The sequence below is a fragment of the Takifugu rubripes genome, chromosome 13 (assembly GCF_901000725.2).
Source record: "Takifugu rubripes chromosome 13, fTakRub1.2, whole genome shotgun sequence".
NCBI lineage: Eukaryota > Metazoa > Chordata > Actinopteri > Tetraodontiformes > Tetraodontidae > Takifugu > Takifugu rubripes.
The window spans coordinates 4,433,329-4,445,505 of NC_042297.1; the positions used below are offsets into that span (position 1 = coordinate 4,433,329).

The following is a 12,177-nucleotide window of genomic DNA, read 5'->3' on the forward strand; positions in this document are numbered from 1 at the left end:
AGAATCAACTATATTTATCCCCCTTCCCCAGAGTCAAGCCTACCTATGTTTGATGCAGTCTTAGTGCATATAATGTTCATGATTATAATAAAGGGAAGGCTGTTTGAAGTTTCTCCTGCTTTAAATAAATCATTTCTTTTCCATTTAAGGATCTCAGTCTGTTTCATTATCTTTATTTTTGGTGACTGCGCAGGGATCATGTGCACATCCTCTCTGGTAGCTGTTTTTTATAGAGTTGGTCATTCAACAATCATAAAATTGTAAAACCCCACCTGAACACACACACACAAACACACACACACATACATCCATATACTCATATAGATATAATGCATTCTCCAGCCCTGTACTGTAACCCTAATCATTACAACCAACCCTAAACCCTAAACCCTAATCTAACCCCAACCTGAAAACAAACCCTGAATCCTCAAACAGACTTTGTAATTATGAGGACCAGCCAAAATGTCCTCACTTTCCAAAAATGTCCTCACTTTGCTATTAGAAAATGCTGGTACTCATTGAAAGTATATATTGACACACATACTGTTCACTCACACACTCACAAGTCTCCTTCCAAACATGTTTTTGGACTGTTGAAAACTTAAGAACCTGGAGAGAAAACACAGACATGCACGGGGAGAAAATGCATTCTTGCTGAAGAATGTGCTAAACACTGTAAAACCTCTCCACTCCATGCTTCTTCTCTTATTTTCCAATACACCAAGTGGCCCACCATATGCTCATGTGGGTAAATATAAGAAACTTTCAGGGTTTTTGAAAGTTAAATACTAATTATAGGATTTCCTGTTAATGTCAGACCTTGTACTTGTCTTTAGAATTTTAAGGAGGAGTCATCATCAGGTATTGATCAGCAGCAGGTGAATGTTGGATGGGCAGAAACAGACAGACAGACAGACAGACAGACAGACAGACAGACAGACAGACAGACAGACAGACAGACAGAAGTCACAATCGAGAAGAAGGCCAAAGGTTGCAGATATTAGCCTTGAACCAAGTCATAGCAGACACGCACAAAATCATACAGTACATCGAATACTCCATCAATACGTGCGCTGAGCCAAGACGTGAGCTTTAAGCGTCAGCTGCGGAGGGGACGACTGAGGCCCAGCCGACCGTGAGCTGTGCTGCAATGCTGGGTGGGATGAAAAGCATGAAATTAAATAAATTCTGAGGAGATACATGCAGAAGACTGCAGCCACACGCAGTCTGAAATAACTCCTTGATGTGTTTTTCACTCTGACTTGACTTTTTATTCCTGAGGCTGGAACAGCTTGTAATTCAGCCTCTGCAAGTAGTCGGAGGCAACATTTGGGGGTGACCTTTGGTGATCGGCACCGGCACCTTTGATGTGTTTGGAACTGAAGAGAAAAATATGGTTTCTCAGAAAGAGAAGGCTGGAATTTGGTAGTAAGGAGGCTGTTTTCAGGGAGAGAGACAACTGTGCAGCTGCTGCTTCTTCACTTCTAAAGACGCTTCATGTAAAGAAACAACTCAATTTTACTGCCCATCCATCCATCCATCCATCCATCCATCCATCCATCCATCCATCCATCCATCCATCCATCCACCCCCCCCCCCCACACACACACACACACACACACACACACATACACACATACACACATCCGGAGGTCATCATGGAGCTCCGAAGGCGGCGATACCTGTAAATAAATAGAGAGGGGAGTGGGGGGAGCAGAAAAACTACACAGGAATCAGCATAACTAGTCTGCTTGATGAGGAGGAGAGGAGAGGAGAGGAAAGGAGAGGAGAGAAAACCATGACCCAGTGGGGTGACAGAGGCCTGTCAGGTGATCATGTTTCCGGACCCCGGCAGCCTCGGCCTATAACAGCATAGCTAAGATGTGACCTAACGATTAGACGACCCCCTAAGTATGATAATTTGTCTATCTATGATAGTAACTGGAACTACAGAATTAACAACAATAAGCTTTTTCAAAGAGGTAAGTTTTAAGTCTGATCTTAAAAGTAGCGATGGAGTCAGCCTCCCGTACCTGGACAGGCAGCTGGTTCCATAACAGGGGGGCCTGGTAGCTAAATGCTCGGCTCCCCATTCTACTCCTAGAAACTCTGGGAACCACAAGTAGACCAGCATTCTGAGAGCGGAGCGGTCTATTGGGCTGATAAGGTGTCACTAGCTCCTCCAGGTAGGATGGAGCTAGGCCTCTGAGGACCTTGTAGGTCAAAAGAAGGGTTTTAAAAATTATTCTAAATTTAACGGGCAGCCAATGAAGAGATGCCATTACAGGAGTTATATGATCTCTTTTGTCAATACCTGTCAGAACTCTGGCTGCAGCATTTTGGATCAGCTGGAGGCTTCTTAAAGAGTTGTTTGGACACCCTGATAATAAAAAAATTACAATAGTCCAGCCTAGAAGGAACAAATGCATGGACTAACTTTTCAGCATCATGCCGCATCAGTAGTTTCCTGATCTTTTTGATGTTCCTCAGGTGAAAAAAGGCACTTCTAGAGTCTAATTTAATGTGTGAGTTGAAGGAGAGATTTTGATCAAAAGTTACTCCAAGATTCCTCACAGAGAGACTAGATGTTAATGAGATACCATCTAGAGTGATCATGTGATCTAATCTATCCCTGAGAGGTTCAGGACCAAACACCATGACCTCAGTTTTTCCTGAGTTAAGGAGGAGGAAATTTGAAGACATCCAGGACTTTATGTCTTTAAGACAGGTCTGAAGCTTCACTAACTTCTCTGTCTCCTCTGGTTTCATGGATAAATAAAGCTGTGTTTGTCATCAACACAACAATGAAAATTCATCCCATGCTGCCGAATAATGTTCCCTAAGGGAAGCATGTACAAGGTGAAGAGGATTGGTCCAAGTACAGAACCTTGAGGAACTCCATGGCTAACCCTACTGTAGGAGGAGGGAACACCATGGACATGAGCAAACTGGTATCTATCAGATAAATATGATCTAAACCAGTCTAGTGCTGTCCCTTTAATCCCAATCACATGTTCCAGTCTATGTAACAGGATGCTGTGATCAACTGTATCAAAAGCAGCACTGAGGTCCAGCAGAACCAGCATAGAGACCAGTCCATGATCTGAAGCTATGAGAAGATCATTAGTAACTTTAAGAAGTGCTGTTTCTGTGCTGTGATGAGCTCTAAAGCCTGACTGAAACATCTCAAACAGGCTGTTCCTCTGCAGGTGCTCCAGTAACTGAGTCACCACCACCTTCTCAAGAACTTTAGAGATAAAAGGAAGGTTGGATATCGGCCTATAGTTTACTAACACATCAGGATCCAGTGAAGTTTTTTTAAGCAACGGCTTAATCACTGCCACCTTGTAGGACCGGGGTACATAACCTGTCACTAAAGCACCATTGATCTGGTCCAGGATAGAACTGCCTATCAATGGTAAAACATCCTTCAACAGGTGTGTTGGGATGGGATCTAAGAGATACGTGGTGGACTTTGATTTCTGAATTAGCGATGACACCTCAGAAAAATATATAGGGCTGAAGGAGTTTAAGGACTCGTTGGAGAACCTGTATGTTCCCACAGTCAGCACATCTGGTGATGGCCCAGTTGTTGGGATGACCTGGTTAGCTTTCTCTCTGATAGCTAGAACTTTATCAGTTAAGAAGCTCATGAAGTCTTCACCACTAATCCATCCATCCATCCATCCATCCATCCATCCATCCATCCATCCATCCATCCATCCATCCATCCATCCATCCATTTGCTTTGGTAACAAAAAAGTTAATGAGGGCTTGTTTTTCCCCAGATTCATCATGCTGCGTCCTAAACAAGTGAGAGAATGAAGAATAAATATGTATTTTCTGGGAAGTCGTTTGCTTTCGCAAAAAACACTTTCCATTATTTTAGGTGATGGATGCCGCGTCATTTCATAAACTGCAGATGGCTGCTAAAAACCACAAACCTTCTTTCTGTAAAATGTCAGCGTTTCCAAGCACAGGAGGAAAAACAACTTCTGCTCATGATTGACAGCCATGGTATTTTAAAGTTAGACTTTTAACGCCGTGATTGCACGGTTTAGAGTCCTCGGCGGTGCTCAAAAAATTCCTAACGTGACAAAAAATTGGTAGAAAACAAAGAGATAACACGGACCAATTAGGTTTTTTCGGCTGTTGTGCTGGAGCAAACTCTTTTCAGCTTCTCTTAAGCGTGACAGACGGTGATGCGTTTTAACGGCGTTGAGGCTGCTGATGGGCTGCGACATCTCACACAGTGGCTGTCTGGTTCTCCTGTGCGTGGTCGTGAATGTCAATCTGCAGCACTCCCCCACACTCACACAGTGGCTATCAGTGCTGCTGCGCTAATTAGCCAATCCTCTTGAGTAGCTGAGTCCTCCCAATGGCATCTGTGCCAAACAGAATTATTAAAGAAGGAGCGGGGAGGAGTTGGGCCTCCTCTGCAGAGGAGCGAACATCCAGGTTCAGTTTAGCATTCACTTCATTGCCCTCTGGCAAGGGGATCCAGCACTGTGATAAATATTAACTCCTGCTTACATCTGCTACACTACGCCTTTTTTTTACCCCAACCTAATGAAAATTTCATGTGAATCGCATAATTCTAATTCTTTATTTAAATGAGCAATGTCTGAGGAGCAGAAACGATATGTGACTCAGTTGTGGATGCTGATGCTGGGTCTCAATATTTAAAGTGGCATGTGTGCATGTTAGTGTGCATGTGTGTGTGTGTGGGTGTAGGGGGGGTGTCCTTTTGGCTTATAAATTGATTAATCTTCTACTCCAATTATTATTTTTTAAATCTAATAATCATTTTGCTTTCCCCTCTGCAGTGATTGGCCTTCCTCGCATCCTGTCTTTTGGCATTCCATCAGTTCTGATGGCTTATTTGCTGATTTGTTTATATATTAATTAATTCATTTGCCCCCTCAATCCAATTTCAAATGACATTTCTTATCGAGCTGCAGTGGATGACCTTTGAAAACGGAACATTTCCTGCTGGAGATGTGAATGAAGTCCCTCTGCTTAAACAACTCGTGCTCTATTACACATAATAACATGTGACAAGCTTCATTTAAGCTCATTATTTAATGAGTTTTATCCCAGTGTAAAAAAGTCAAAAGGCTCTATGGTGTTCCGTGCACACCAGTCAGAGAACCCTCCTTTACCAGCTCGGTGTTTTGAGCATTGTGTTGCCATGGAAACGTACAACATGCATTCACGGCAACAATGTTAAAGGTGAACATATCATATATCAATCATATATAATGTATAAAAAATTAGACTTATACAGACAGGCAGGCAGGCAGGCAGGCAGGCAGGCAGGCAGGCAGGCAGGCAGACAGACAGACAGACAGACAGATGTAGGTTCCTTCAACATGTTAACTGAAATTTGGCCCCTGCACCCTCCATGTAACCCCAAAAGGGGTAAAGCGGTGAAGAAAAAGTAGTTCAAATGTGTGACGATGCACGCCGTGACATCATCACGGCTGTGGATGTGTGTCTGCAGACGCGTCTCAGATGATTTGATAAAACCTGGCATGAAGGATGATGTCAATCCTGGCAAAGACAGACGTGGAAGTTACACTTACGCATCATTCTGATGCAACTGCTGCAATTCGTTCTTGCTGTCCTCTTGGGGAGTGTGCACGTGCATGAGTACATGCAAGGGTGAGTGGTTGTCACCGACCATGTTTCTAATCTAGGGGGAGCTAAAGGCAGGCCTGAAATACACGTCTGAACATTAAACAAGGCAACAATATTAGACTTACAACAGAGGCACGTTGGGGCAACAAATGCATGCTAGGAAATTAAAACTTAAAACATAAAACACAGACTTTTTTCCTGGTTGGATGGAAGCTAGAGCTGATGGAGCTTCTTTCAACCTCCTGGTTTTAAACACCAAAATATCTCTCTCTTTAATTTTAAACCTGACCCCCTCCCCCAGTCCTGGTAGGATGCATCCATCGGCGTCTGTCATTGCGCTGAAGCTTAGTACAGGTTTCTGTAGTTTCTGAAGACTGTCGGGAGTTTGGAGGTAAACTCCCGAGCATCTGACCCTCTCAGCGACGCTGTGGTGCAGCATTCCATGTCGTTGGTCTGTTTGAAGCGTGTCTGTTTTGTAGTCCTCCGTTGGAGGGTGTGAAGTTGACGATCTGTGGTAAATGTGTCTATTTTGAGGCCTGTGATTTGACAGATGTGTTCAGCATCCGTGTTCAGCATGACTGAAGCTGTTTGATGCCTCACCTTCCCCTCTCTCTCCCGCACGCTCCAGCAGGATGTATTCTCCTCATATATTATACAGTCCCAGAGGGACTTAAGGCTGTTTTTCATCGGCAGGTGAAACTTCACGCAGCATTTTTAAACGCTCCGCTAACACACCTACTGTTTTCTGAGCCGAGGTGCGTTTGCACAAACATACATTTCAAGGTGAAAATTTGATTCAAACCAGCAACTCCATGCAAACATGTTGGATGTGAGCAACCTTGCAGGAAGTTAGGAAAAAAGGAGCAACACCTTGTTGCCATGGTGACACTTCTGGTTACGACTGAATCTATTAGGGCCCACGTAAAAATTAACATCCAGAGGTGTGAGGGAGGGTGTGTGGGAGTGTATATGTGTAGAGAATTTCTCAACATCTTTCTAGTGTGAATTGTAGCTTGTCTTAATATCACGTTATTAGATCGGACCGTTTGACGCGTCGGTGAATCGGCGATTGGTGGTTTCTCAATCAATCAATCAATCTTTATTTATATAGCATCTTTTACAATCAAAATTGTTCCTAGGCGCTTTCCAGAATCCCAGGGCCTGACCCCAGACAAGCAACAGCGGCAAGGAAAAACTCCCCTTTAACAGGAAGAAACCTTGAGCAGGACCAGGCTCATGTAGGGGGACCCTCCTGCTGATGGGGGGCTGGGTAGGAAGGTAGGAGAAGGAGGGAGGACAGGTAGAGGAGAGAATAGGTAGTCGAGGAGAGGAGGGGAGGGGACGAGAGGAGAGGAGAGGAGAGGAGAGGAGAGGAGAGGAGAGGAGAGGAGAGGAGAGGAGAGGAGAGGAGAGGAGAGGAGAGGAGAGCAGAGGTAGAGGAGAGACTAGGCACACATACTCCACAGAGTACATACTGTACAGAGTACATACATTCTGTCAGAGACGTATAGGATGACAATAATCTGAAGGAGTTAATGTTTATTTGTATTGTTTGGAAATGTGGCAGGATTTGATGCTTCTTGGGGCCAGAGTGGATTTATTTCCTACAACCTCGACACACGCACATGTCCATCAGACACATATATTTTTTTTATATTTAAATCTAATCAAAGTTTCTAGCCAAATTACTTATTTGTCTTTTATTGAGTTAGCTGAGCCCTGAAGCACCACACGGCCATGCTGGGTTCCATTTCTTCATCACTAGTAGTTATTTTCAGCCATCAGTGCAGGCCTCATCCCCATCTTCAGTTTACTTTAATGTCTCCAACAAAAAAAAGGCAATAAAAATGATGCAGAGTAATTTCAATACCTTATTATTTTGATCATCAAAAAGGTGCTCATAATTCCTTTTCTCTGATTCTCTTTCCTCTGCAGAAACCTGTCAAAGAATCCTCTCACCACGCTGTCATGGCAGCTCTTCCAGAACCTCCAACTCGCCGAGCTGTAAGTCTGATGCTTCATCACACTCCGCATCTCTCTCTCCCTCCCTCTCTGTCTCTGTCAATGGCTTTTGTTTGTATTTCCCTACATCAATTTATCACCACACCCTAAGTGCTATATCTCCCTCTATACGAATTGTCTTCGCTGCATACCATTTTAATTCCCGTCTTTGTTGTGCAAAACCTCATTTGTCTGAACGTGCTGTAAAAGACTGAATATAGGCGGCTTGATGCTGCTGCTTGATCCTTTAAGTCATTTGTTGACTCAATTAATGTTCACAAAGGAAATGTAATGGCCTGCATACAAGGAGTCCAACCCTATTTTCCTCTTTGTCATGAATATTTTAGTGATGAGTGTGCTTATGAAATGAGTTTGCCATTTCGCTACCAAGGAGACGAGTGCAACACCGACCTGCTTGTGATTCACACGTCAGCACACCTGTCGACTTTGTCCATCATTTGAACCTTGGCGCTGCGCTTCCTGCACCTACAGGCCAGCAAAGTGGAGGCAGAGGAGGGCAGGAGGCTATTTCAAACCTCCTTATTGTTCTATTTTCAGAGGTAGAAGCAGGGCAGGTCCTGAGAGAGCGCCACACTCTGTTGATCAGTGTGAACGCCCCTTCTCGCATCAATAGTCAGTCAGAGAGGATCCTGCACCATAAAATGCCCAGTGGTGTGTGTGTTTTTTTTTAAAAATTTAAACATTGTGGTACCCCTGTGGGTCTCCAGGTGCATTTCTTGGTGTGAAAAGTGGCTTTTCTCCTGACATTGGGCTTTTATTACTATCTCTGAAAATCTCAAGGCACTTCGTGCTTTATCTGATGCTCTCATCGGGATCCGCTGCGCTAGCAGGAACTGCAGGATCAGCACCTGTTCCCATCATCCCTGCATAGTTTGCACCTCTGCCTGGACCTCGTACCAGTGTTCCACAAGTGTCATCTCAACGCGTGCCTTCCTCCCAGGCAGATGTGCTGTAAATCCCTCATTATATATGTTATATTCCTGTGAATGTCTTTCCTCTCTGGACTGTAGACGTTCCGCACTGGCTAAACCGTGATATGTTCTTTTTTTCCCCAAAAAAACTCCTAGCGATCAGTAGAAGGTATTAAAATTGATACTTTTGTGGCTGAACAAAAAGCTTCTGCTGTTTGCTGTGTGCTAATTTTCTAACTGCCGGAGTGTGCTGAAGGCAGTGATGTGGCCAAGTCAGGTTTTCATTAATATCACTGGCGAGGCTGGCTGATTTTCAAATCTTGAGCCCAGTACATTCATCACCAGGCGGATTCATTTCTCATTACAGCAAACTCAATTAAACAGGTTTTCTTCTTCTAACAGACAGATATGTGAAGCTGCCTTTACAGAAAGTGGTAAAGCTCAGTTCTGCTGACCTCGGTATGATTTGAAATGGTAAATAGTGACCTGACTTGCATTTCCACCCCAGGACGCTTAAGCTAGATAGAAATTGCTACATCAGCGGCAGTCACGTAATACCAGTTTCGCTGGTCAATAAATTGAAGAACATGACAGTAAACCTCTGAAATTGGAATAAAAAGTCATACAAATGTCATCTTCATCCAGCAAAGACCAACAATGGCATCAGCAATAACAAAAATGGGACGAACATGCAGGCATGCCCACAAAAAAACTTTGTTTGGACCATTTAACACACTCCCTTAGACACCCAGCCAATGTGGATGAGGATGTGCGCTCTTTGCTTCATAAGGAGAACATAAATATGTGTTTTACCAGCAAAGTGAGGACATTTCTGGTATGTGAGGACATTTGTTTGGTCCTCACAACAACCTTCAAACACACCTTTTTGGGTTTACATTAAAGGTACCTTCAGGGAACCGAGCCCGGCCCATAACCACCTCCCTGGTCCCCCAATGGTTGAACCTCCATCCAACCATCCTCCAAAATATGCCACGTTATTTCATAATGTTTATTTACGTCAATCCTCTTGTTTGCATTTTTGTACTTTAAAAGTTATCAAGTTAAAAAAGAACAAATGGAGCATTTTTAGAGTGTTTGTGTGTGTTTAAACATAAGAAAGAAAAATAATATGTGTTCCTAAAGCAACATTTCTACTTGGGTTGAAAATGACTTTAGTTGTTTTTTCCAAACGTGGCCATTTTACAAGGATGTGACAGATAGTGATTAGTGACATCACGTCACCTACTGGGAAATCACTGCATTCCTTTTTAGACAAGGGCGCATTGGGGAAATTAAAATGACTCCCTCGGTTGACACAACTCACTAAAGTTCATTGCTATTTGTTCTTAAGCCGCAGTTTTCTATGAGTACAAATGGCATCGTTGTTGTTCTACATGAAGAGCAGGGCCGGGATGATGTCATGCTTCCTGCTGAATACTGATGAGGAGTGAGGCTTAGCGTCTATCGCATTTGGCGTGTTTGGTTAAGAGGTGTCAGTTGGAGTGGCGTGGCGGCAGAGACGGGGGCCGAGGCTTTATGCAAGAAGGAAGCCGTGTGGAATCAGCCCTCGCTAATGGGAATTGAGTCACTCTATCATGGGCAGAGTCTGCAACATGGCTCCAACATTATTACCTTCTTCACTGCATCAGTGTGCTAATTTAAACCATTTTCACTCACTGAGCGTCAATCATTCAGTCATGCCAAACTGAGCATCCTGACCAACTGCCTGTCTTTATTAGGAAACAGCTCCGTTCACAATCAGTAAAAAACACTCCCGCGCTGCTCAATCATGCTTATATCACATCAAAAGTGCACCCTAATGAAAAGAAATTCCCCGGACATGATGAAATTGAAGCAAAGACTCAAGACATTTAAGATCCCCGCCCCATCATTCCCCTTATTGACATGTTATTTCCTTTAACAAACAAACGGATTTGCTAATTAAAATCAAACCCAGGACAAATCCAGCCATTTTGACAAGACTCCAGGTCAACGTAGGAGCAAGTGTTTCTCGTCGCTGGATGTGAAGTCTCTGTGCTTCTGCTCTTATCAGATCTTGGAACTGTGAAGTTGCTTTGTTTTGCAGGTTGGTTGCAAAGATATCTCACACTCCCCGCAATATCTTAATATCGGTGACAATGACGCGGCTATCAGTGGAATCTTAATAATCTGGAGTCCTTTGTGGCTCCTGTGAAAAGGCTCTAACGTCATATCAAAACCTTTACAATGGAAGTCTGCTCTGCGCTGCCTCTGGATGAGACTAACATAATCGGCTCTGCCTCTTTGTCAGTTTGCCCTTTAGCTGAAGAACTGCAGCCCGTCCAATCAGAAGCCTGAGAAAGGCGGCAGAGTTGAATTGGGCAGCTAAATGCTAAATCTGTGGCTGAGGCTCTCAGTGGTGATGTTAACTGGAGATTATAGGAAGCAGACTTAGTGGCAGTCAACGATACCGCCGTCTTGGAGGAAGAGCATAATGTCTGGAACACAAAAAGAGGGAGAGATTCTCTTCTCTTCTTTTGCAGTGGAAGCAATCAGCCCGAGGCAATGTGCATCCCCAATCCCTTTATTCTGTCCGTGCTTCTTTAATCCGAGCTCTCTGGAAAGCAGGGGCTGGCCGACGCAAACTCAAACATTTACGCCTCTCAGTGCAAAATGGATTTTTCTTTGAATGTGGATGAAATGTGACTAGATCAAACGTGTGATCCTAGATCAAATATGACTGCCAGTCATATCTTCTAATATGACTGCCAGTGCATTAGGCTAAATTAAACATTCATTTTTCCCTCCCAAGGTTTCCTGACAGGTAAATTACTCAATTCGATCCATTTCATTAGTGCCCAACAGCATTTAGGCCAAACTTTAAGTCAAACGCGTGACATTTTCTTTGACACTGCAAACTTCAAAGGACGACATATAAGTGGAAAGAGAGCATTCAAATGGTAAATATAGAAGAAAAGACGGGATTATGAGAATAAATGGCCCAGATATTTGGAGGTCAGCGGCTGAAAACACTGACTGTCATGCATGGTGAAACTGACAATAACTGGCAAATGTCCAAAATGTCACCTTTGAAACATTTGTACCAATGTGCGATTCTGGTGCAGCAGGCATGTGGGAGCAAAGCTGGGGTGTCAGGATCAGACAGTATTTAGCTGAGGAAGAGAAGCTGGAGCAGTTCAACGGCAGTGGCAGAACAAAGTGCAAAGAGGGACACCGCCGTAGCCGCGGGAGTAACAGGATCTGGAGGATCAGGAACAGTGACAGCCTGCGTTTGACCCAGGTCAACGATGTCCACATACCTCTCAGCATCAGGCTTCAGCAGTGTCAGAGGTTTTGCCCTTTCTTGAGCATTTTTATTAAAAAAACAACAAAAAAAAACCCTAACTAATGCTACTGGCCAATAAACTAGATGTGAAAAATCATCAAAATGAATATAAACTTATCTGATGACGAACTCCTTCTTCCTCCAAGATGTCATAAGATGTAGAAATGTTGTTTAAAACAAACCATAATGAACAATAGAAATATGATAGCGATGGAGAAACTACCATTAAATTAGAGTTGTTCCCCATTTAACAGCAACAGCAGGAAATACCCCAACAGA

General features: G+C 43.5%; 1 protein-coding gene across 3 annotated transcripts in view; it reads left to right on the forward strand.

The window, feature by feature from the left end:
• The window catches only part of ntrk3b (neurotrophic tyrosine kinase, receptor, type 3b), a 130,266-nt gene that overhangs the window by 47,710 nt on the left and 70,379 nt on the right, over window positions 1–12,177 (forward strand). For all 3 annotated transcript variants that reach the window (XM_011609523.2, XM_029846418.1, XM_029846419.1), the window contains exon 4: window positions 7,576–7,644. In XM_011609523.2, the coding sequence (XP_011607825.2) occupies window positions 7,576–7,644 (69 nt within the window). The remainder of the gene's footprint in view (window positions 1–7,575; window positions 7,645–12,177) is intronic.